At 36.7% G+C, this 26118-nt stretch overlaps 1 protein-coding gene across 1 annotated transcript in view; it reads right to left on the bottom strand.

The window, feature by feature from the left end:
- The window catches only part of HCN1 (hyperpolarization activated cyclic nucleotide gated potassium channel 1), a 337659-nt gene that overhangs the window by 125705 nt on the left and 185836 nt on the right, over window positions 1–26118 (bottom strand). Inside the window, exon 3 of the mRNA XM_084801390.1 lies at window positions 9688–9849. Within this exon, the coding sequence (XP_084657516.1) occupies window positions 9688–9849 (162 nt within the window). The remainder of the gene's footprint in view (window positions 1–9687; window positions 9850–26118) is intronic.

The raw sequence follows: 26118 nt of genomic DNA, 5'->3' as shown, positions 1-26118 counted from the left end.
ACCACTGGTGCGTCCCTCACTCTAAATGTTCCTTCCAGTTCTCCACGTGGTCTTGAGACTTCTGTCTAATATTCTGCATACAACCCCAAAGTAAATAAAATTTTGCATCCAACTGTTGTAGATTCATTCTCTATGTTTATACCATATACAAGTATATAATTACTTCTTGTATGTCTTTGCTCACTTCGTATTTCTAGGTATACAGAATGTCTGCTTCTGGTCCTGTCTCATACACATTCACACTCGTGCACACGCGAGCGCGCGCACACACACACACACACACACACACACACACACACACACACACACACACACACCCCTCATGATCTAAGGTTTTCCTGAAACTCACTATGTGTTTAAAAATAGCCTTGAACTTCTGAATCCCATGCTTCCATTTTCACAGTGCTGGGACAACAGACATTTGCCAACATGCCTGGTTTATAAGGTGCTGGGGACAGAATCCAGAATGTTTTGCATATTAGGGAAGCTGTCTACTCACAGAAATATAGCTCAATGATCTTAACTTTATTTTCTGTTGCTGTGGTGAAATACTGTGAGAAAAGTAACTTTGTGCAGAGGAAGTTTGTTCTAGTTCACAGAGATAAAGAGTCACAGAGGCCGACTCGTGAGAGAATTTCCCCAGGACGTAAGTTTCCATTTTGTTATTGCATGCATTAATACATTGCTGTCTGATTTTGATTTTGAATGCAATGTAACTCCTTCCAATTTTCGTTGCCTTGGTTTCTCCATTTCAGTTTACTATAATCTGGAATTATGACCAAATACATCTTTTCTCTCTTAAGTTGCTTTGTCATGGTAGTTTGCCACAGTAAAAAGAATACATAACTAAGAAACCAACCATTGCCAGTTTTAAATAAGAATATTCTGTATCAAAATTGAAGACAAGAAATGTCAACATTAACCTACCCAAAACTAGAAATGTTTATAATAAATAAACGTAAAAATCAAATAACTGTTCTATGTATTAGAGATTTTCACATTTAAATGAAGATGTCAAGGCAGTAAAAAAAAAAAAAAATTAGGCCACCTGCCCAAGGCCACACTGCTGTCATGGGTGAGAGAGCCAGGATCTGGATCAGATCTATTTCAGAATATAAACACGCATCTCCTTTTCAGTGGTAAAACTCAGATTTACTTTTAAAGCAATGGTGTGCTTACAGTGAGGGTCTGTACTCATGAATCGCTCCTGAGCAGAGCTAGGTTTCTGAGGTTTTTGACTGACGAGAAGATTATCTAAATGTTGATTGCGCTGGGTCAGACTTACATCTTTGAAGCATAAAAAAATGACTGAAGGCGATTCTGTTATATATTAAGCTTTTATTTGATAAATCACCTGCAGTGCTAAGAGTTGTAGGAGTGCACGTCAAGTTTGTTAACCCAATAAGGATTATGAGCTAAGTGAAAGTGGTCACAGGGATTTACTCAGTTCTCAAAAATGCAATTGGGAATATGAAATGTTCACACTGTGATTCAAGAAACATTCTTTATGTTATTTCTTACGTAGCACACTGTTTTTTTACATTTCTAATTCTGCTGTATAATTCAAAAATAACATTTATATCAGTGCTGTGACAGGCCAAAACAAACAAAAAACATAAAAACAAAAAAACACACAACATGGCATAGGAGACAAATGATAAAATATCCTAAATATAGTAATAACTATATAATCCTTCATAAAATTATTAGAAAATAGGCAATTTGGCTACATATATACTATAAAGAAATATCTCTATAATACAACAGAATGATAATCTCAGACTTCTTCGAAAGATATCTTCATGAATTGCACGACATCTCTAGCTGTTTGTGGATTTATATATAGTAAATTACCATTTATTTCGTATTCCACTGATTCTCACACAATGAATTGTATTTTATAATTACACTCAATATGAGCTAAAAATATTTTGGGCAATTTGTATATATACATATATGTATGTATATACATGTGTGTGTGTATGTATGTATGTGTGTATGTATGTATATATATAATGTGTATTGTATAAGACATGAGACATTCCAATTGGTACCTTTAGGTTTATGGAAATAGTAAAAGAAGAAATATCATTCAGAAAACGAATAAAGTCCAGTGGGGTTCTAACTACCCTCAGGATACTTCAAGTTACTGCAGTGGTACAATTGACAGTTGACTTCTGTGAGCACGCTCCCTTTTGGCTCACCCTGAATGAAGCTGGACGGAAGCTTCATGAGGTAGAAAGGTCAGGTACTTTCAGAGTAACTAATGAGATCTGATAAACAGCTCCTCTGGTCAAGCCAGTGGACAAAGTGTTCTCTCTTGGTGTTTTTATTAAATCTGAACAAAAAGAAGAAGAAGAAGAAGAAGAAGAAGAAGAAGAAGAAGAAGAAGAAGAAGAAGAAGAAGGAGAAAAGAAGAAGAAAGAAAGAAAGAAAGAAAGAAAGAAAGAAAGAAAGAAAGAAAGAAAGAAAGTGTGTGCATTTTCTGGTTATTTCATTTAGAAAAGCTAAGTTCATGTAATACAAAATTTTACATAGCATTTATGAGAGTTTCAACAAGATGCATCAAGACTATCTATGAAAATTAATTTACACTGATAAATAAATATGTGCTGAAAGAAAATAGAAGCCTGAATGGTAGTTTGTTTCCTTCACTACCTTTAGTTGGGGACTGAAGGTAATTCCCTAGGAGATGTTTCTTTTATATATGTTTTACTTCTGTTTAAGAACAAGTGTAATTTTGGCATGGTATGACATATATGTATTGTATTTGTAACATGAGAAATGCTAAGGCAAGAGATTTCTAAGTTAAAGTACAGCCCGGGCACTTTTCAGTGAAGCTAAGCCTATTCCAATATATCTCAAAATATATACTCAGATTTTTAAAAAATGTGTGTGTGTGTGTGTGTGTGTGTGTGTGTGTGTGTGTGTGTGTGAAAGTGTAATTAGAACTTACACCTTTTCTATTTTTGGCTTGATTGAAACAAGCTGTCATGTATGTAACCCATGTTAACCTCTTACTCTCCCTATGCAATTGAGGATGACACTGAACATTTGATCATCCTGTTTCCATCTCCTGAGTTCCTAGATTAGACTCATGCACCACCATACCCAGTTTCTGGTAGTATTTAAGATCTAAGCCAAGTTCTGAACAGAGGAGATTATGCACACTAAGTATACTAACAAGTAAACTACAAGTCCCATGATTTGCTCATATATGTCCAAAGTAACTTAATAGAATCAAAGTCAAATAAATACATACAATTATTTATATATTACATGTATTAATTCATCTGTATTAAAGAACTGCAATTATACCTAAGGTTCTCTGTCATGCAAATTGTATTTGCAAACAAAATATGGCATTAAAGTTTGTTTCTATACCTTCATGCCCATCAAATAATTCATATATAAGAAGGGAGAAAACAGTTTAGATACTCTTTTCCCCTTGAGAGGTGCCATATTTCTGTTGAACCAGGCTTACTTGCCTAATGGACAGAAAGAAGATGGCAAAGAGAAACCACAGCACTCAGCAGGCTGCTGACCTACTTTATTATGATAAGCTCGTATTGGCTATGAATGCATTTTTTTTTTCAGTAGAGTTACAATGATTTGTCAGCACATTACTTACTTTTGTTAGGACATTTTAAAAAACTGTTATGACAGTACATTCTATTTTGGAAAAAAGTCAATACTGCTGAAATAATACAAAGAAATTGAAATATAAAGTAGATTACTAAACTCTGAGAGAGGACAAATGTTTTTCGTTAATTCTTAGTTACATTATGTCACCATTGACATATCATCGGGCAATTAGGAAAAAAATCACTGTATGGGTTGTTAAGTAATGGTAGAAGAGACTTTGGAAATGTCTTAACTGCCATCCTTAACCATGGTTATAACACATGGTCCATACTCAGGGTTCTTGAGGCTTAGTTCATGCATTTTGAAGGCCTCACTTTAGAGTCACTTCAACAACAGATGTAAGCACGTTTGTTACACTGAATGATAAATTCTTCAAGAGGAAAGATTACATTTTGTTAAACTTTGCATATTTTTCAGCACCCAGGGAAAAATGGAATGAAGGAACGCTTGTTGAAAATTGGGACTAATGAAGATACAAACTTGGTCTCCTTCTCTACTGCATGCTTTGTACGTAAGGTGATACCTAGCATAAAGGTGAGCTCAGTGGTGCTGGTCAGTCTGCACAGCTGCATGTGGAATCATCCACATAAATCCATACTTACTACTGTGAACAAAGCACAAGACCAAATGGTCTAAGACTTCAATATAAAATGAGATACACCAAAACTAATGGAAGAGAAAATAGGAAATAGCCCTGTTTTGGCACAGAAAAAGATTTTCTGAACAGAACACCATTAACACAGGGATTAACATAAACAATTAATAAATGGGACCTCATGAAACTGAAAAACAACCGTGTCCCTCAGCAGAAGAGGGACATACATTTGATTGAGAATGTTTTGCTGAAGCCATATAATGGCCTCAATCAAATATACTGCTTTGAATTGACTAAATTTTTTAGAGCGTGATTCATCAAACAGCACTGTGTTATATGCCTCAGGTTTCTGATACATTAGTAACTTTTACTGTCACGAAAATGTTTATCACGTAAAATGTCATTTAGCAACATTTGATTAAATGTATTATTTTCATATCATGCCCATAAACCAACCTAATGTGTACATGCTCCAGTTAGAAAAGTAAATCTGAATTCCAAGTATGGAGTATTCAGAATATTCTGGAGTCTTAATACGCTCACATCACAGTCCTTTATAGGATAACCAACATGTAACCATTCATTTGAAAGACTGTGGGTAGAAGATATGGGCTGCCTAAGTGTAATCCGACAGCCTCAATCACTAAAAAACCTTGTTCTAGATAAGTGATATTTCACTGAAAAATATTTCTGTGAAACTGTACTTCATACAATGTGAATGTATTTTATATTAAGGTAATTAATATGCAGCTTAAATTATACAATGGCTTTGTCATATTCTCAAAATTAATATTTTACATTTGTAATTGCATCCGTTGCTATTGCCCTTAATCACTTTGTAATAAATTAACATATTCTTAGTGCTTTATACAAGCAAGTAAAACCACAAGGTGTCATGGAAATATAACACATTTCATTAGACATAAATTATCTGTCAAATCTAGGATCTTAATTCAAATGAATTAATTTTGTAATTCAAATTCACTTCTCAAATGGAAAGAAGCAAATAGTACAGACGTTGAACAAGATGAACCCCTGTTCTTGAACCTAGACCTAGAATGTTTCCAGCTTCCAACACTTTTCTACAGCTCAATAAGCTCACTCTTTCCATCTCTTTCTCAACTCTGGCTGGCTGGTTCAACTCAGCTGACAGACTCAAACTGGCTTCTCTGGGTTTCTCACTGAATTGCTCTGCTTGCAAAAACTGCCTTGGACTCCAGGAAATGAGCAGCACAAAGATATTTGCACTGCACTGCACTGCACTGCACTGCACTGTACTCCCAGACTCTACTGTACTGTCTCCAGAAACTACTCCTTTCTCTCTGACCTTCTCTTAAGTAGCTTTTCTTTCTTGTCTCAAGAGAGCTGGCCATATCCTATCTCTGAGTCATTCTGTCAAATCTTTCTCTGATTGTCAGATTGTCACTTTCTTTGTCTGTCTCTCAATTGGAAGTCATTCTTTGGGATTAAAGATGTGTACTAAACTGCAGGTATAGGGTTAAAGTCATGAAGTGTTTATATTCCAGCCAGGGGGATTAAGGGTGTGTATTCCAGCCAGGGGGATTAAGGGTGTGTATTCCAGCCAGGAGGGTTAAGGGTGTGTGCTAAGGGCATGTCTTTATTCCAGCTGGATGTTACAGATCTAAGTCTTTGGATGTGATCCCTTACCAGAGTTAACCATGCCACTGGATTAGAACTACTCTATATTTACTAGTTCACTAAATTCACTTAGTGACTTTTTATTTTTTTTTATTTTTATTTTTTTTTTTAATTTTTTTTTTTTTGTTTTTTTGAGACAGGGTCTCTCTGTGTTAGCCTTGGCTGTCCTGGACTCACTTTGTAGACCAGGCTGGCCTCGAACTCACAGCGATCCGCCCACCTCTGCCTCCCGAGTGCTGGGATTAAAGGCGTGCGCCACCACGCCCAGCCCTTAGTGACTTTTTAAACAGAATGTTTAAAGAATTACTTTAAAGTGTGTAAATTTATGAGCAAAGATATTAGCTGACAGAAATCAAGAATATTTTCATGTAACAAAATATAAACTAGAAAATGTTAATGTAACAATGATTATATCAAAGCAGTTACTAACACAGTAAGCAAAGGTATAGCAAGGCTATGGTTCTCTCTGTCTCTCTCTGTCTCTCTCTCTGTCTCTCTCTCTGTCTCTCTCTCTCTCTCTCTCTGTCTCTCTGTCTCTCTCTCTCTCTCTTTCCCTCTGACTCTGTCTCTCTCTGTCTCTCTCTGTCTCTCTCTCTGTCTCTGTCTCTCTGTCTCTCTGTCTCTCTGTCTCTCTGTCTCTCTGTCTGTCTGTCTCTCTCTCTCTTTCTCTCTCTCTCTCTCTCTCTCTCTCTCTCTCTCTCTCTCTCTCTCTCTCCCCCTCTGTCTCTCTCTCCCTCTGTCTCTGTCTCTGTCTCTCTCTGTCTCTCCCTCTCTCTCTGTCTCTCTCTCTCTCTCTCTGCCCCTCCCTCCCTCTCTCTGACATACACAATTTTATGTAGTCACACTTAAAGAAAAGTACTAAATATATTAAAATTTTGCTTTCTTCAAATATCTAGTCAAGAACATTAGTAGGAATTTCTAATCATAGGTTTAGCTCAATAACTAGCTAATATATAAATAAAAGATCAGGATATAGAGTTAATTTGGATACATAATTTTAATATGTAGGCAGTGTTTAATAATATTTAAGGACATACATGCATTATCTCAGTACCAAAGAAAGTATCAAAGCAGCATATTTATTATGGCATACTTACAAAAGGCTCATGTGTCTTACATACAACTAGATTTCTAGTTTCCTGTTTTTACTTTCAGGTAGATTTTTTTTTTCCAAATAGAGAAAATGATCAGTTTGGCTTTTCTTTTCTGTCTTCCTTCCTTTCTTCCTTCCTTCCTTCCTTCCTTGCTTCTTTCCTATGTTCCTTCTTCCTTCCTTCCTTCCTTCTTCCTGCCTTCCTTCTTTTCTTTCTTTCTTTTGAGTTTTTTAAATTTTTTAATTTGCTCAATTTATAACCCAATTGTAGCCTCCTCCCTCATAGCCTCTTGGCTCCGCTGTCCCCCCATGACACCGCCCCTCCCTCCCCTAGTCCTCAGAATGGGGGCCTTCCTCCTCAAACACCTGACCTCAGCCTACCAAGTGTCACCTGGACTGCCTGTATCCCCTTCCTCTGTAGCCTGACAAGGCCGCCTAGGCCCAGAGGAAGTGATTAGCCCATGTTAGAAGCAGTCGCTACTCTGCATATTATGGGACCCACAAGGAGACTGTGCTGCCTATCTACTACATCTCAGCAGAGGGTCTAGGTCCTCACCATGCATGGTCCTGGGTTGGCACATCAGTCTCTGCATTGCACCCCCACCCCAGTCCTCTGTCCAGATTTGTTGGCTCTATTGGTCTCCTTGTGGAGCTCCTGACCCCTCCAGGTCCGTCTATTCCCCAACTATTCCATAAGACTCCCTGTGCTCCACCTCGAAGAAGTTTGGCTGAGTGTCTCAGCATCTGCATGGATCCCCCGCTGCTCTATGGCAGGCTCCCTTCCTGCTCCTTCTCCTCAGCTGTTTCTGGTGTCTACTCTATTTGTCCTTCGGAATGAGAGTTAAGCATTCTATCTAGGGTCCTCCTTGTTATTTAGCTTCTTTAGGTCTGTGTATTATAGCATAGTTATCCTGTATTTTGTGGCAAAAATCCACTTATAAGTGAGTATACAACATGCATATCTTTCTGGGTCTTGGTTACCTCACTCAAGATGATCATTTCTAGTTCCATCATTTTGCCTGCAAATGTCAAGGTTTCCTTCTTTTTAATAGCTGAGTAGTAGTCCATTGTGTAAATGTACCACAGTTTCTTTATCCATTTTTCATCCGAGGGACATCTAATCAAACACTGAATTTAGAGTAGTCACTGTTGTAAATGGGATGTTGTGGTTAAGGCTTCTTTTTAATCATCTTTCTTAATTGTTCTATATAATCTTGTTTCAAAGATGTTCAAGTGTGTTTGCAACAAATAGTATAGTCAGATACATATTAACTGTATCTGTGACTGTGTATTATATCTGTGTAATAGCTGATTCATGTAATTTCTAAAAATTCCAGTTTTATGAAAAAAAACCCAAATCAACAAAAAGAGACGAAGCAGTGCCTTGCCACTTCATAGAATTATTTTGTATAACAAGAGGTGATAAACAACATTGAGGTTTAAAAAAAAACTATATTAAACACAACACAACATACAAAGATACCCAGAATTTCTCATTTCTCCTTCCCTCTCTCTCTCTCTCTCTCTCTCTCTCTCTCTCTCTCTCTCTCTCTCTCTCTCTCTCACACACACACACACACACACACACACACACAGTTGTATGAAGTACACAATTTTATGTAGTCATGCTTAAAGAAAAGTACTAAATACATTAAAATTGTACTTGCTAAAATGTGCTTACCACTAAATACATATTATATTGCCCCATAATAAAATTGTACAATTACGCGCCTTTTATACAAACTTGAAAAGAGTTCTTTTACTTTTTCAGTTTTGGCAACTGCAACTTTTTCTGGAAGATAACTAGGGAAACCTAAGATGATAATTATTTGACAAGTTCAGTATTGCATTTGTGCCAATGATTAGTCAGCTCTCGCTGTAGCGCTCATCTTTCTCTTCTACACCCCACAATAGCCTGAGGACCGAATGCCTCAGCTTCCTCTCCCAGACAGTGTCCTCAATCCTGTCCTTTCTGTATATTTTGCTTCCTCAAGGATAAGCAAAGGGATGTATAAAGGCAACATCACAGATTTGAAAAGTGACCCTAGCCATTGAAAAATTCCTTGTATTGTTCTATATGAACTTCCATAAAGTATATTTCAGTTGATAGATCCATTGTTTAAGAAGGATTTTAAGAAAGGTCTCTGAGACTAGCATTTCACCAGATGTCAATGACAGGAAGGACAGGACCAAATGAGTATGACATCTCATATCAACGCATATTCTCTTGAAATTTTTATGTTAATATGTTTGGCTGAATAAAATTAAATTTTAAATTTAAAAAATATTTACATAGGCTGGAAAGTGAAGATTGACATTTATCTTTCTCATTAAGTTTTCTTCGTTCTAAACACAGTAAAAGTACTAAGATTTCCTTGAGCTTCCTGCATACCTAATTTATAAACATAAAAACACTTGAAAGGACATTGTGTGACAGGTATACATGTGTGTTTATATGACTCAAATAAAGCATATCTCAGTGTTCAGAGTAAAACATAAAAAAAAATAGGTGCCAGAGGAGACACATTCCCAGGAATACAAGAATAAGGCTCAATCATACAGAATCTGGTTCATCGGATTTCATTTCCATGGGAAAGAATTTACAGAAGAGGAAGCAGAAGACCCTACCAGACACACTTTGAAGTTTTGGGTATAATGTTGGAAATGCATAAAATAAACGGCGAGAGGTACTTACAACCATTTCATTCAGAGAAACCCAGCAATCTGGTGGGAAGTCCTGCAACAGGGGGACCAGGAACTGAAGGCAGCCGTCCCAGTGACACAGCAGCAGCATCATGCCAATCAGGTTGAAGATCCTCACCACTGCGCTGGCGAGGTCATAGGTCATGTGGAATATCTGTAGGCAAGAGATAAAGTCATGGTTTACAAACCATGTGACAAACCAAGATGCCACCAGCATCAGATCTGATGTGAGTTCTATGCACGGAACAGAGATATGGAAAAGGTGTCCGGTGGAGAAATAGCTTAATAAATAAGGCTGGCCATTTTGCTCTGAAAGTATATAATAAACAAGATTACATCTAAAAATGCATGAGACACAGTACACACTTTAGATGACATTAATGTTGGTGGCAAGTTTTGTCTACTATTTCTGTCGACCGATTTTAGTTTTTGTTTTTTGTTTTTTTTCTCTAAAGTTAGTAAATTTGAGAAAGAGGGAGAAGCTCCTTCTCTGATTAAAAAAAATCTCTTTGTTAACAGTTTTGATTAACATTAAGGAAAATATACAGGGATTACAAAATATGAGAAAGATCTGCATTGAACTATGAGATACGACTGAAGATGAACCGCAGCACTATTCGAGGTTTCTGAGCTCAGACGCTTGAGGAAAAGTTCAAGCTGCCGTTGCAGGTAATGCTGCATATGAAACTGTTTTATAGTTGGTGACATTACTTCAGGAAACACAAAACAGTGACCATTTACATATTCAACAAAATGTCTCGGTGGGGGAAACAACCAAACTGCTTTTTTTTTTTTTCAATTTTTTTTCTAGTGATTGCGTAATGTAGAATCAGCGGCAGCTTTTCCCCTTTCCAGCTTAGCGTTCACCTGGTCTAGAAGGAACAGAATCCGCTGGGGAACCGACTTAGATTGCAGGTCAATATTCCTAATGTTAACGATTTAGAAAGGGAATGAGCACGCTCAACAAAGATGATATTATGTTTACTTAAAGCCAAAAATACATTTTTATCTATTCCAGTTTTACTTGATATCAACAATTCCTTAAACAGTTTTTCACTTTGACTACTACCCAGCTATTACTCTATGGCTCACCACCTCCTATGGGACAATAGAACAGCCATTTCTTTTGTTCTTCTTCTTCTTTTTTTTTAAAGCTCATAGACAATTTTGTTGGAATTTAAGAGCAAAACGCCAAGGCACGGAAGCTGCCTGGAAGTGGCTGAGAAACATCCATGTGGTAGTGGGAGAAACTTTAGAGGAAAAATAAGCAAGCCCAAAATATTGAGAGGAAAACCCAATGTATTCAGAAAAGCATGTTTAAAGAAAAGTAGAAGAAAAGGAAAATTCTTCTTTTTAGAATTATCCAGGACAGCACAGATACTTCTGACACTGCACGATGGGGCGGGGTGGGGCGGGGCATAAGCTCCTGCACAACAGTCATTTTTAGTCACAGTTTCTTCTCACATAAAATTTCAATTCCATGTATCTACATATTTTTAAAATTCCTTCACCAGATTTAATATTATCATTATTTTCTCTGAAAAAAAAAAACACCATGTGTTTCAAAGAACATCAGGAAAAATTTTAAATTACATATGAATATACTGAAAAATCTTACCAGGAATCAGTGATAGCAATGTTTATATTTTAAGCTACAAAATTGTAAAGCTTGAAAAATGTCAAGCTCAATGTTTGGGATACAGAACTGAACTCGGTGTACATTCTTTCTCCCACTTACTTTGCATTTACTGTCAGTACCATTGGGTATCAACATGAACAGAACAATTCTAATACTCATTTAAAATTCCTGGAAATTTCAAATCAACAGCACCTGATAACTGAGCATAATTTGATATGCCATATTTGATATGGAAATGTTTAAATTATATGCTATTATATATTCTTAAAAGTGTTACACTTAAAGTAGGGTAACCAAATCTATTTAGGAAACAGAGAAAATGTTATCCATCGGTATCCACGCCTCATCGAATGTATGTTACTTACTGTTAGTATAGTGTGATCTACCATGCCAAATCTGTAGCTGCTTCTTGTCCTTGTACAAACCACTGTAGATTTCGCTTGCACCCTGGTCACTTCTATTTACACCACAAATCAATTCTCAATGCTATACAATGGCTAATAAAACATAAATGCTATATAAATAGTTGTTCAGTTGTATTATTTAAGGAAAATGTTTACACATGTTCGGTACAGGAGGACTTTTCATTGTACCAAATATATTCATATTATCTTTCTCCTCACAGTTAAATTTGTGGATGCATAAGGCACAGATGTGGCTAACTGGCTGTATCTTTTTAATATTCACAAGGACTATGCTACATCACAGAATATCTTTCCAACACACCAGACAATTTAAAAAGAAAAAAAGAAAAAAAAAAAAGGACAGACATAACTGCCATGTCCTTAGTTTACTCCACAAAGTATCTTACATACTGAGAAAATTATAAATGAATGTGCCAGCAAAAAAAATAATGTTAACTGGTTTATTCCTGTAGAAATGCAGTTAGTTAGAGCAGTTGGCTAAATTGGAAAGTAACAGACAGCTGTAAGTGGAATCTCTCTGATGAAGGCAGAGTAACACTTATCGCATAGAGATTTAACATACAATCTAAACTGGGCTACTTTTTAAATTAAATTATCTTCTGAAACACATCCGGAAAGCTAATCTTGGAAGCTTGCAATAAAATAAAGATTTATACATTTTAAATGATAAAATGCCTTGTCCTGTCTTTATTTTCTCGTTAACAGCAGTAAAAATTATAACCAGATATTAAGTGCCTGTGTGTGCTCATGTAGAAAACGGGTGAAAACCACACTAGTAACAACAGCAGCACTCTTTTGTTAATATTAAATAGATCTTCTGAATGCGTTTCAAATATTTTGGTAATATTTTCTTGCAGGGGAGTTAGAGAAAGAATTCATCTCAGAAACATTACGTTCACAGACAGCCTCAGTCGTAACTTTAGTCTGCGTGCACTCACGTCTCTGCTGTATTCACTCCTGTGCATATTAGTAGCTTTGTAATAACTTAGACGCTCCCACGGGAACATGGCATCTTCATCTCTCCACTTCGAGCTGCGAGCAGCAGCATGGTTCCAGCTACCTTCACAATGACATCGAGAGGGAATGAAATGGCCTTATTGGGGATTCTTAAAGAGATGTGGCCCGTTGAAAAATCATTAGGTTTTGATCTACCACTCTTATTAAATGGTTTAATATCTTTCTTGAGGGTAAGTATTAGGTTTCCTGAGATAGACGTAAGCGCCACAAAATTAGCCCTTGTGGCACTGGATGAGTGACAGAACAGGAGACTGTGAGAGAGTGGCCCAGAGTCCTCAGGCTTTCCCTCTCCCCTTGCACATCACCAGGCTTTCCCTCTCCCCTTGCACATCACCACATTCTTTTTGCCTCTGAACAAATGACCAGTTCCAGGCTCTTTATCCTCCAGACGTGATCACAGATAAATCTCTTTTCTACGTAAATTACCTAGATTCAAATACTCTGTCATAGGAACAGAAGACAGACAAATGCAAATGTATTTCCATTACAAAAATTCCATAATTGGGCTGCATAGATGGCTGAGTGGATAAAGCACTTATCCTGCAAGGATGAGGACCAGGTTTTAGAAGTGAAAACTGGGCTGTACTGGCTCCTTAGTCTCAGCACTCCAGAGACAGAGGCAAGAAATCAAAACATGCTGGTTGGTTAGACAAGCCAGAATGAATGAGTAAGTTCTGAGTTCAGGGAAAGATCCTGCCTCAGTAAAATAAAGTAGAGACCAAAGAAGTAAAAAAAACTTCAGACAGGTATGAACAGCTTCTGTGCCTACACACACACACACACACACACACACACACACACACACACACACACACTACCTCCACATATACTCGTAAAATGCAATACTATACTTCCTTTTAAAGTGAAGCCAAGCTGGTGGCATTCAGAGAAAGAATAAGTAAGCTACCAAGATGTGACCTCATAGCCTATAGTAGGGGAGGATGTCCCCCTAGGTCACAGACATAGGGCAGGGGAGCGGGAGGGAGGGAGGAATGGGAGGATACAAGGGATGGGATAACAATTGAGATGTAATCTGAATAAATTAATTAAATAAAATAAATAAAAAAGTGACACCAAGATTTCTCAGAAGGGAAAACTGCTAAATGACCATACAAGGAAATGATCATTTTATATCCTGGAATCTAACTTTTATTAAGATATATATATATATCTTATCTTTCTTCTCACAGTTTATATATATATATATATATATATATATATATATATATATATATATATATATATGCTCATCTTATCTTTTGTATCTCTTGGTGTCACAACATAAGATTTTAATAAAGAAAACATTTTTTTCTAGAATAAACACAGTATAGAGCCAATGCTTAGACAAATGGCACAGTGATCTTAGCATCCATAGCCTACACTTATTATTATCAGTCTGGTAGAGATGTAAATTCCAGAGTGAGAAGACGGTGAAAATGGACTTCTGGACAGGACTGTGGAACTGAAAATATTGCTTCATAATTCTCTGTGCAGTGGCCATCAGAGGCATTGTACATTGGCACACACTCCTGTTTTTCTGGCAGATGAGCCTATCAAGTGCAGAATACTCATTTATTTGAGTGGGTTTGTGTCAGATCTTCTCTGGAAGATAAGCAGTGCTGCTTCACTGTCTTGGCATCTGCCGCCTGTAAGAAATCACTGAATAATGAATTTTGGTAAGAGGCCAAAAAAGCAGAACTACAAATCTTAGCAGCAGAGAAACCACACGATTTGTCTTTTAATGAGCCCCAAGAAGGAAGAAAGTCATACCAGAGCTGTTCTCTCAGCCTAAAAGGAAAACAAACCTGAAAAATTACACAGGGGACTGGAAAAAATTGTTAGCAACCCAAGATACAGTTGAGTCAGATCTGATCTCTTGGTAAAAGGCAGTATGTCGGCTGCACAACTTGGACTCCTTCCAGACCTGAGAGTGAATTATATCACCTTGTCATCCCACCTGACGAGTTGGCAGAAGTGGATGTATATTGTTTTACAGGACTCACTTGAGTCACTGGAACATGTTCTTTTCTTTTTTATAGGATTATTCTTTTCTTCACACGGACTGCATTTTGAACTCTTAGAAGACACAAGAGCACACAGTGTATCTTTCCATTTTTTCCAGAAGTCTTCGTCTTATAGTATGAATCTTTTCCAACCATTTGAGCTGTCAGACCCATTAATATTTTTCAGACCCATTATTAATACTTTATTATTACTAAAATTCATAACTGTAAATTCTTCTGGAAATAATTTGTGCTCAAAGCTGTTGATGAAATAAATAAAGCATTACTTAAGATAAGTCATCTTAGAAATGTATTTTCTGACCAGTTTTCCTTTCCTATAGTTTGTTTCAGCTAATTGCATTTCAAAAAGTTAATAACGGAGTTTATCTATCCTTTCATATTCATGAAATGATATTCTAAATAATAACTATTTTACCTCGTGTTAATACATGCTCATCATTATCTTATCAATACTTTCAATTAACCTAGGTACAATTTTACACTTCTTCAAATATATGTCATTTTTACAATTCTATATTATAATTCTGTGATTCAAATATGATATTATAAGTTTTCTTTTCAAACATTTACTTTTGTCTTGTTTACCAGAATCCACCATGCCAAGCCTCTGAGCTCAGTCACAAGAACATAACTGAGCAAATTTTACTGAGAAAGAATGTCCTTTACACAGCTTTACAGTGGACTGTGATTTTTTTTCCTCTGACATTATTTTGTTTTCATTTCTCCCTCTAATCTCAGTGACTCTGATCCATTCATTAATCACTACCTCTCTTCTTGCTTTGACTCTGTCATACCCTCATCACTATTAAGACATCCCAAATCTTTCCTCAATAAAAAAAATCATCCAGTATATATTCCTCTCCAGTTGAACTACTATTAGTACATCTCAAACATGTTGAAAAGCTATTTATATATTAGTTTTCCTGTATATTCAATACAACCTTCTGGTTTGCTATAAAGTATTACTCACAATACTTTGATCATTGTTATTCTTTGTCCTTAAACTCATTCTATATTTTCTAAAGTTGAAAATACATGGATATTACAGATATAATGGATATAATAGCCATTATAGTGGATATTACGTTCACTGAACTTGAAAGGCTACACACTCAGAAACTTGGGAGTTACTTAGAGTCCAGTAAGCACATAGGACCTATCTCTACTAAACAGTCTTAAATTCACTTCCACAATAAGTCAGCCTGTAGCTGTCTAAATCTTCATCAATGTTTCTCACACTCCATACCCCTCTTGTACCTACCTTCTGAGTAGCATTATATTCATCGATGTTCAATGTAGCCTTTTCTGAAGGCCACAGTAGACTGACTCAGTGCCTTTGCCTACCCTAGGTAACTAAATCCTATTCATTTCCTTCTGCAAAAATTCTTGAATTGCAAGTTACTTATTTCAAGTAGTTTTCATCTGTCTCTTCAGTGTTTTTTAAACATCCCAAATTATCTAATATTTCTAGATTTTCCCTCCATCCTATAACTAAAGTTTGCTAAAGCACAAACAGACTAGCATTTATACTGTTGTTGATTTGAGATAAACATTAATTCTAAATCTAACTTGGTAAGACTTCAGAATCTGGCCATGACGTGCGTTTCAAGCCTCCTCTCCTTTGCCTTCTCTGAGCCTACACATTCATTTTCTTCTGTCATCTCACATGAAAATTTCATGATTCACTATCCTCACATGTCTGAGTTATGCAACCAATGTCTCCAGTAAAATGGAGTCTTCTTAGTTGGAGAGAACCATGTTTACCATCTTGGACACTTAGTGCCTCTGATCCGTGAGAACATGATTTGGATAAAAATAAGGTGAGACAAAAAGAAAATGGGTAAATTAACCCTGGTACTAATAATGTGTACTAAACCGATCTTTGTGTTAATAAATATGCCAATCAAACTGCCAATCAAGTTGTAGAAAGTTCAATTAGCATAATGTTGTTGTCCAGAGGTACTTTATGTGTTTTGAATGTGATTTATGTTTGCAGGATGTTTTAGGCATTATATGCTTCTCTGTAGATTTATGACAGTGTAGATATTTCAGCTTTACAGACTACCTTGAATTAATTTAAAAAAAGAAGTGGCTCTCCACTGATACTGTTTTGACAACATAACCTCACAGATCTTTAAGACTCAAGATCCATTATCAACTTGAGCTAACAGGCTATCCCTTTAACAGACACAAAGCTTTGCCAAATTTTTACTCTAAAAATTGAAATTTGGACCTACTCCTATTGACTTGGCACCATTTAAACTCAATAGAATTCAGTATTTCTGACAAGCTCTAAATGGAGGCGTCCAAAAGGTTACTATCATTATTATCTGGGCTTCCACCCAGCATTCAAATTCACAAATCACTGTCATGTTTAAGGCTAAACACAGCCCTGATTCTAGCTTCCACCTCTGTATTTTCTTTCGTCAGGTGTATTTATGTAGAGTAAGAGTTAAAAGAAGAATTTTTTAAATTGCTTACTAATTTTCTAAAGAGAAAAATACTTTAACTTCAAGACTCATAACAGACAAAAGTTTCAATGACTCTAAGTATATAATTTTAACTACAAAAATATTCTTAAAAATTATGTTCCAAGGCAGACCAATGAATGGCCCAACTTGAGACCCACCCCATAGAAGAGAAACGAACCCTTGACATTATTCGTGATACTCTGCTATGACTGCAGACAGGAGCCTAGCAAAGCTGTCCTCTGTAAAGCTTCATCCGGCAGTTGATGGAAACAGATGCAGAGACCCACAGCCAAACGATAGGCGGAGCTTGAAGAGTCTTGTTGAAGAGTGGGAGAAAGGATTGAAGGAGCTGGAGGGGTCAAGGACACCACAAGAAAATCTAAGGAGTAAACTAACCTGGGCCCATGGGGGCGCACAGAGACTGAACCACCAACCAAGGAGCATGCATGGGCTGGACAGAGAGCCCCTACACATATGTAGCAGATGTGCAGCTTGGTCGTCATGTGGAGCCGCTAATAATCTAATCCGAGTAGGGGATGTTTCTGTTTGTTACCTGCCTTTAGATCTCTTTTGCCTAGTTTGGCTGACATGCCTGGCTTCAGTAGAAGAGGATGGCTCTTAGTCGCGTTGTGAATTGATGTGCCAGGGTGTGTTAGTACCCGTAGGAGTCGGGGCCCCCCTTCTCAGAGAAGAGAAGGGGAGATGGAAAGACGGTGTGTAAGGGATGAGACTACGAAGGCCTCAATTTGGTTGCAACACGATTAAATGAATAAATTAATGAAAAAAGAAGTAATTTCATGAACTATCATGGCTCAGTGTCCACAGGGTTAGAGGCTTAAAGCAAATTTCTTTTCCACCTAACAGAGTGAAGATATATGTATATTTTGTTCAATAAACTAGTGCCTTAATGAGAAAAAATAATTACTTCCCCCAAAAAAATGTCAGAATTTTTAAGAGGAAACTACACAGAAAGGTTCAGTCTCTTGGGTAGTAGATTTAAAATAAGATGAATTTTAAATGGGAATATTTGGAAAGCATTTTGCATCACATAGATCAGAGTAACTACAGAACAATATTTCACCACTGCGCAGTAAAAAAAGGCATCCTAAAAAGTTTCTAACTCTAGACTGTGTTCCCAAATCTGCTCAGGATTTTATAACTTTTCTTTTTCCATCAACAAAATGTACTGGCTTAGCTACCTTTTACAAGAAATTCCACAAGTCAGAGTTTGCCTCCCTTCTAAGTCCATATATTGCAGCTCTAACCCCAGTGCATTAGGACGAGGAGGTAGAGCTCTGTGGAGGCCCTGAGGCTAGGTAGGCAGAACCCTCAGGAAGGGTTGAATACCACCCAAGGAGGCACCAAGAACTGTGCCTCCTTTCTATCTCTTTCCCATGTAAATAGGAGTTTTCTTAAAACCAGGAGGATAGTTGTCATCAGACACTTTCATTAATAAGAGGTCAAGAAAATTAAAGGCAGACAATGGAACTTTGGGGCAGAAAGGTACCATGTGATACTAGGCAAGCTGAGTTGAATGAGCACGTGGCTGAAAGAAGCCATGTGAGTGAGGCTGATGCTCACATGACTGAAATAAAAGACCCACAGGAAAGGAAGGAGCAGAGGTAAGCAACAGTCGCGTGTTTTCTCCGAGATATTGGCTTATGTGTCCTCCTACAGCACAGGTTTAATATTTTAAAATTAACGGACCCTAATATGGAACCTTGTCATTTAAGAAAGGTAATATTCAGAAATACTAGTGAGGTTTTAGAGTACTCATTTCTAATCTAATAGTAAGACTTTTTTAAAGTGAAGTTCTAATACTTTATCCCTCAAAATGCACTGTATTCCTTTAAAGAAGTCAATGAATGGAAATTTAGAAAGGAAGGAAAACTTTGAAGGCTTGTTCTATCCTTCAGTGTAGTTGTAGATTCCATGGCTGTCTCCAAGAGGCAAATATCGGGCTACTCTTGGTGTTCTTCAGGGCACTTTCTGCCTCTGGGAGGAAGGATAATTCTCAATTGTAGCAAAAAAAAAAAAACCCAAAATATCTACAGCTCGGGTAAATGGACTCTGTCCATAACTTCACTCATACCTAGGAAGAATAAGCTTTGAGTCTGCCCACCTACCTCAGTGTCTTAGGACTGTGAATCTTAAGTGAGGCGTAACACACTTCCCACAGTGATTAATGTTTTCTGAAAGGTTAAGTATTTCCACTCACGATAATAAAAACACGGACAGGATGCTCACAAAGCTACCCAACTCTCCAACTGCAGCGCTTGTTCCTGTTACATGGGAAGAAGTAGAAGTCGAAAGTGAAAGCCCGTCACAGAACCAGGATTGTAGAACTCAGGGACTGGAACCCTTCACCGCCTTCACCTTCACCGTGTGTGTGTGTGTGTGTGTGTGTGTGTGTGTGTGTGTGTGTGTGTGTAAAATGTGCCAGTGCAGTAGTGTCGAATGTGGATGTGTATGCTATGCTTTTGTCTCTGTGTGTGAACGTATGTGAGAGTGCACCTGTTGCAGTATATACTTGGCCTTTGTTATAAGAAGCATAAACGTAACTGATCTACGCAGATGAATCTCACAGTACTTTAGAGGTATCTATTTATTTTCTTACATCGATATTTTTCCCGCCTGTCAGGAAAATGTACTATAAAAAGGGGGAGGACACATTTGGCTTCTCTAAGTCCTTAAAGTCAAAACCTAATTTTAAAAGTTTATTTTTCTTTCTGAAGTATTCTAAGTTAAAATGCAAAAGCCACGGTGACTGTCAAATTATTCATCAAAATGTATAAGATCATTGAAATCTATTTATTAGAATTAATAAGAGAAGGCTTATCTACTTTGCAATTCAAGCGAATAATGTATTTTCGATGAGAAATAATAGGCTGTTTGTCACTATGAAGGATGAGGGGAGAGAATCTACTTGTCTTCTACTGTCACATAATTGTAGTAATATAAAATATGCTCAGAAAAATTCACTATAGCCATGATTCCATTGAGTGCTAAGCGGTGCTGATTCTTTCAGATAAAAATAAAATATTTTTTTCATTTAAAGGTAATATCTTGTCTTTATGAATAGCTTTGTCTTAATTTTTAGCTATTTAAATTTACTGTATAAACATCTACTTTATCACCTTTATTAAAACCAGCCTAGAATAATTTAATTGGTTTAAGTATACATACATATATTTGAGGAATTTTATATAAATATACATTTCCCAAAAGGAGAAGACAACAGCTTTGAATTGGAATTGCCAAAACCTTAATTATATATCTATTTAAAATTATATATCCATTTAAAACCTTAATTATATATTTATTTAAAAAATTCTTATTTAACAAAACTGTTATATATAGATATACATATATATAAAGTTGATTTTGAACAAAGTAGCTTTTTACTAAATTTAGGAACTTTTTTTTAGTAGACTTCTTCCACAGCAACAGGAAAACACTGAATATGCAGGAACAGAGTCTCAGTGTTGAAATGACATAACCACGGGTCAGAAAAAGCTAAAAAAATGAGACAATAATCAGTGCTCATGAGTCATATTTTGCACCAACATTTAATTGTTAAGCCACATGAAGTTTGTAATGCTTTAGCATATGAAATGAAGCTTCTAGTCAGGGAAAGCGACTCTGCAGGCCCTGCCCTGACTGTTCCATCAAGCAATCCCAGTTCCTCCAGGAACACTTCCTTCCCTGTATCTCCTGAGAGTGTGGAAAATCCTCCCTACTCTCCTGTTAGCCCTCTTGGGTCTTATTTTAGCCTTGGCCGTAAAGAGGTATAATTGCTGTCTGCTGTACTTATCCTCTTCCCGTGCCATCTGCCTCTTGCAAATAAGGAATATTTCCTTTTCATCGTATTAATACTTCTTTATCTGAGCCTTTAAATTTGTGGGAAAATCAGAAAACATCTTTTTGTGTGTGTTATAAAAGAATTTGAGCAATTTTGCCAAATGCTAGAACTATATAATTTAGTTCCATACTATAGCCAAGATGCAACCATAACACCAAATGCGTATTCTAATTGGTTACACTGAGCATAGTCCCAGCACCATGTCACCTATTACACATCTGCACTGTGCCATTGAGAGCAGTTTGCAATTTGCTATGTCATCTCAGAACTAATTCTTTCCAGAGTGAGAAAGTTTTACATTTTTTACATCATGTAGAAGACCAGAATTAAAAAAAAATAATAACTCAGAACAAAACAAGAAAAGAAGGGAGGGAGAGAGGGAGAGAAAAAGGGTGACAGAGAAAGAGCAAGGGAGGGAGGGTTGGGAAAGGAGATAACGTTCACCAGAAGGAGAGTAAACATATTGCTCAGTAACGCAAGACAGAGGAAAACAAACACCGTTCAGACTCGTCTTCACAAATTGATTTATAAACCCAGGGCAAAAGGAATTACCTCAATTGTGCAAAGAGATAATGAGAAAAATCCAGAGCACGAAAACACTGCTGAAATTACTCAGGCTAGTGAAAATAGTGATCTGTAATTGTGGCAGAAAATACAAAAAGCAATTTCAGAGATAAATAAGATGGTGTTCAGTAATAAACTGGATGCGGAACACGCACAAGAGGAAGAAATCCCCTGTAGCCTCCAGGTTTCCACATGCGATGTATTACAGATAGTAACGCCCGCTCTCAATGCAGGGACACAGAACAAAATACAAAGAAAAAAGAAGAGTATTTTATTTTTTAACATTCTGAGATCAAATTCCTCATAGCTTGTCTAACTGAAATATCAAGAAGGCATTTGGGTACATAAATAAGATGATTAGAAGGAAAACAGGACAAGGGACAGGTACTTGGATGTGACTGGGTCATTTATCGCCAAGACCCAGTGGTCCTCTATCAGTCATCACTCTATCACTTAAGAAAAATGGCAGATGGACTCTCAATAAGCGATCAGCTGAGAGAGACAGAGAGAGAGAGAGAGAGAGAGAGAGAGAGAGAGAGAGAGAGAGAGAGAGAGAGAGAGAGAGATACAAATTGGGTTTTATAACTATCAGAAATTCCCAGCATCCGTATATAATTGGTAAGGCCCAGTAAACAATTAAAATATATGCTTTCATGGTCAAATTATGTTAACAGTAGCAAAGCACTAACAATAGTCACCTACATTTAAAACCATCAGAATGAAAACAGCTAGGCAAAGGAAAAATAGGAAAAATTGTCTATAGCACAACTTAGAATGCCAACAATGTTTACAAGATGCAAATATGTACATAGAAAATGCGAGAGTGAGTATGATTATACTATGACAGTTAAAAAAACTCTCAATAAAAATAGCACCTTTAAATGCCTTCTAGCATCATTTTATAATCTTAAAAATTCCACAGTTTTAAAGGTAATGAATTGCTACCTTTATGTTTTTTAGAATAAAGCTTGGAGTGAAAATTACATCATGTCAATAGAGATGAACAAATGGTTCATTGGTTTATGATATTATTCACAAAGTTCAACTGGGGCCACATAATCAAAATGGGACTCAAGCAAAAAAAGACATATTTTTCTCATCTATCACTATGACATATTTAGTCTGTTGAAAATGTAAATTATGAATCATGTTCATACACAATTCAAAGTTATTTGAGGTAAGCAGAAATGTTTAACCGAAGGCAAAGAATCAAACTCAATTTCAACAGCACAGGAGAGCAAATTTGTCTTTGACTCACTAGCATCCTACTTGCTGATAAGAAAAATATTAATCAAATTACCTGTGACCCAGATCTTTATAAAAATGTATAATTATGAAAATAGGTAAAATTGAATCATTTCTAGTAGACTCCTTGTAAAAGCAAGATTCTTTATAGCTGTTTCCATCCTCATTTCCCTATATTTGCTTCCTAGATGTTCTCATAACTTTGCAGGTTCAGGGTCTAAATCCTCAGAAGATAATAGTGTTCTGACATGTAGAAAAATGTTTTGTCCTGGATATTGAAACAAAGGGAACAATCAAGAAAGCCTTCCTACTCGCCATGGGAGCACACCTTGTCAAAAGGTAAGAGTCTGCTAGCCATGAAGATCCTTAATTTTAGATCCTGAACATAGAAACTGTATGAGAGAAAAGACACAGTGGTAGAAGCATTGGCCCGTAAACCTGATAACCTGACTTTGATCTGCAAAACCTGCAGTTGAATGAAGAATTGACTCTTAATAGTGGTATTGACCTCCACATGTATGTCATAGCCTGTACACAACCATACACATATGCACACCCCAACAACAACAACAACAACAAACTATATTATGTAATTAAAAATAAAATCCATTATTTACTTCAGAACTCAAACCTAAAGAAAGAATAACTGATTTAAACAATCCATCGGGATAAACATTTGATCTAACATTTGTAGACTTAAGAACTAAATGCAAATAAAGTATTTACAACAACAGTTAGATCAATGACTTACATTATCAATGTCTTTTTTATATAGAGAGGATGAAAGGAAATCTACTGTGTGTTGACAAAACACTACAGAAAGCCACAGTTGGTCAAAATGCAGAGGACAAGAGGTCACTGGATGCCCAGTCCCAGTAGATGTATCTACAACAGAACTGCACCTAAGGCTCATGATCACAGAAGAGGGAGGAAAGAGAGTGTAAGAGCTTGGGAGTGAAGAAGTCTGTGGGATTGTCACTATCTAAAACAGGGAAGCCAGACTCAGGAAATCTCAATAACCATGGTTCTTATCCTTTAATTTTTTAAAAAAATTTTTTATTAATTTATTCTTGTTACATCTCAATGGTTATCCCATCCCTTGTGTCCTCCCATTCTTCCCTACCTCCCATTTTCCCCTTATTCCCCTCCCCTATGACTGTTCCTGAGGGGGATTACCTCCCCCTGTATATGCTCATAGGGTCTCAAGTCTCTTCATGGTAACCTGCTGTCCTTCCTCTGAGTGCCACCAGGTCTCCCCCTCCAGGGGACATGGTCATGGGGGAATGGCAAAGTAGAAGGATCCAGAGGGTCCTAGAAACCTACAAGTAGAACATTATGATAGGCAGATTTGGGCCCAGGGGTCCCGCTCAAACTAAGGCATCAGCCAAGGACAATACAGGCCATAAACTTTAAACCCCTACCCAGATCTATCCTATTAATTTTTAAAATTTTTTCTTAAATAATCAATGTAAGCAAAAGAGTGACAACCTGATTCTGATAGATTTTTTTTTTTTTGTAAAATGAAGAATGAAACGTTACACACAGAGATCACGTGCCAAGAGTCATTTTTAAATTAGTAACTTGATTTTAGTGTCTTGCGCTAAATATATTGTCTAAAGACAGACATAAGAGATATCTAATAATTCCTATTATTCTCTTAGGTCAAACCAAAGTATCCTCTTGCATCTAGCCCATTTATGTCAGTTGTCTGATAACTTAAATCACTGAAATCAGATTGCTTTCTTAGCCTTAATGCAGGCTGTTTAGTTCAGCAAGAGCTACATGACACAACAGGCTGAAGTATGCACCACAAGACATATTTTGTGTTTGACAGATTGTATGAGGAGATCACCAGATAAACTAAATGGTAGGAGAGATAGAATTGTTCCTTACATCTCTCAGAAATCCCAACAAAGATACTATGCTGTTCCTATCAAGCAAGTGAAGGATTTAGAGAGGCCAGGATTGAAGATCATTCTAAAATATGTTTATAGCAAAATACAAATCAATTTATTTTTGGCTTTTTGCACATGAGGAATATAGCAGATAATGTGATAGCAGAATGTATATTTTTTCATGAAAGCACAGATGATAGGTGAAGTACAGAGAAAGAAATAGTCAAGGACATAGATGAACTTCTGGAATCCACCTGTCATCTGTCTTGAGTACGACTAATAATGTCTAAGCCTACATGAAGTATAAAAATATAAATATCTTCTACTTAAAGGATGAGATTAAAAATGTTCAAAGACAAAATAAATGTCAACATTTGGCTGATATTGTATGTGGGTTCACATCGGGGTGTGGGGGAGCACTGTTGACCCAGATCTTTAACAGAAGAACTGCTCTGAAGACATGAACACCTGTGGTATATAGGGCACAGGTGGCCACCTGGCAGCTCTCAGCTTGGCTTCTTGAGTAATGGCCAAAACTGAGTGTGAATAAACTCATTACCCATACATATGCCCTGATTTCCTGAAACATTTCAGTGAGGTGACCAATTCTCTGTGTCGCTCCTGATGCTATCACTTAGTCTACTAGTACAAAGGTGACTTTGAAAAAGAATAAATTAGCATCCATTTATACAAATGGAGTCTTAATAAGATTTTTTAAATTAGAAGATAACATAAAAATCTTTAAATATAAAATTAAATTATAACTCATCAATAAGAACCACCTATTTTTTAATAAGTAGATAGTAACCTTTGAAAGTGTTATTGTAGGATGTTTAGGATTGGTAAGTTAGACAAGGTAATTTTTAGTTGATCAAATCATAGTCATATCAATTACTAGTCTATTTTTATCACAAGAATATACATTGTAGGTGTAACAGATAGATATGATTCTATAGATAGATAAGGTAAAATAGTTAGATAAGGTTTTCAGAAAACTCAGAGACATACAGAATATGGCATTTAAATGTGTTTTTATTACTCTAAAGATTCATTGACAATGAGACAGGTTAACTCCTGGCAATACCAAGCCTACCTCAAAGAGGATGATGAGTCTTATGGAGATGGCTTCCAATGTGGCAAACAAGACACTGGGCAAAATGTCCTCATTTCTACCACAGACAGAGTTCTGCCTTAAAAAGGCCAAGCTTGGATGCAGGCAGAGTTGACAGCCAAACTGCCAAGACAGGCTAAGCAAGTCCTCAATAGTTCTGCCTCACAAAT

The sequence above is a fragment of the Acomys minous genome (genome assembly GCF_964271855.1).
Source record: "Acomys minous genome assembly, chromosome: 11".
Taxonomy (NCBI): Eukaryota; Metazoa; Chordata; class Mammalia; order Rodentia; family Muridae; genus Acomys; species Acomys minous.
Note: the sequence above shows the minus strand (reverse complement) of the source record. Positions and strands in the feature narration are given on the sequence as shown.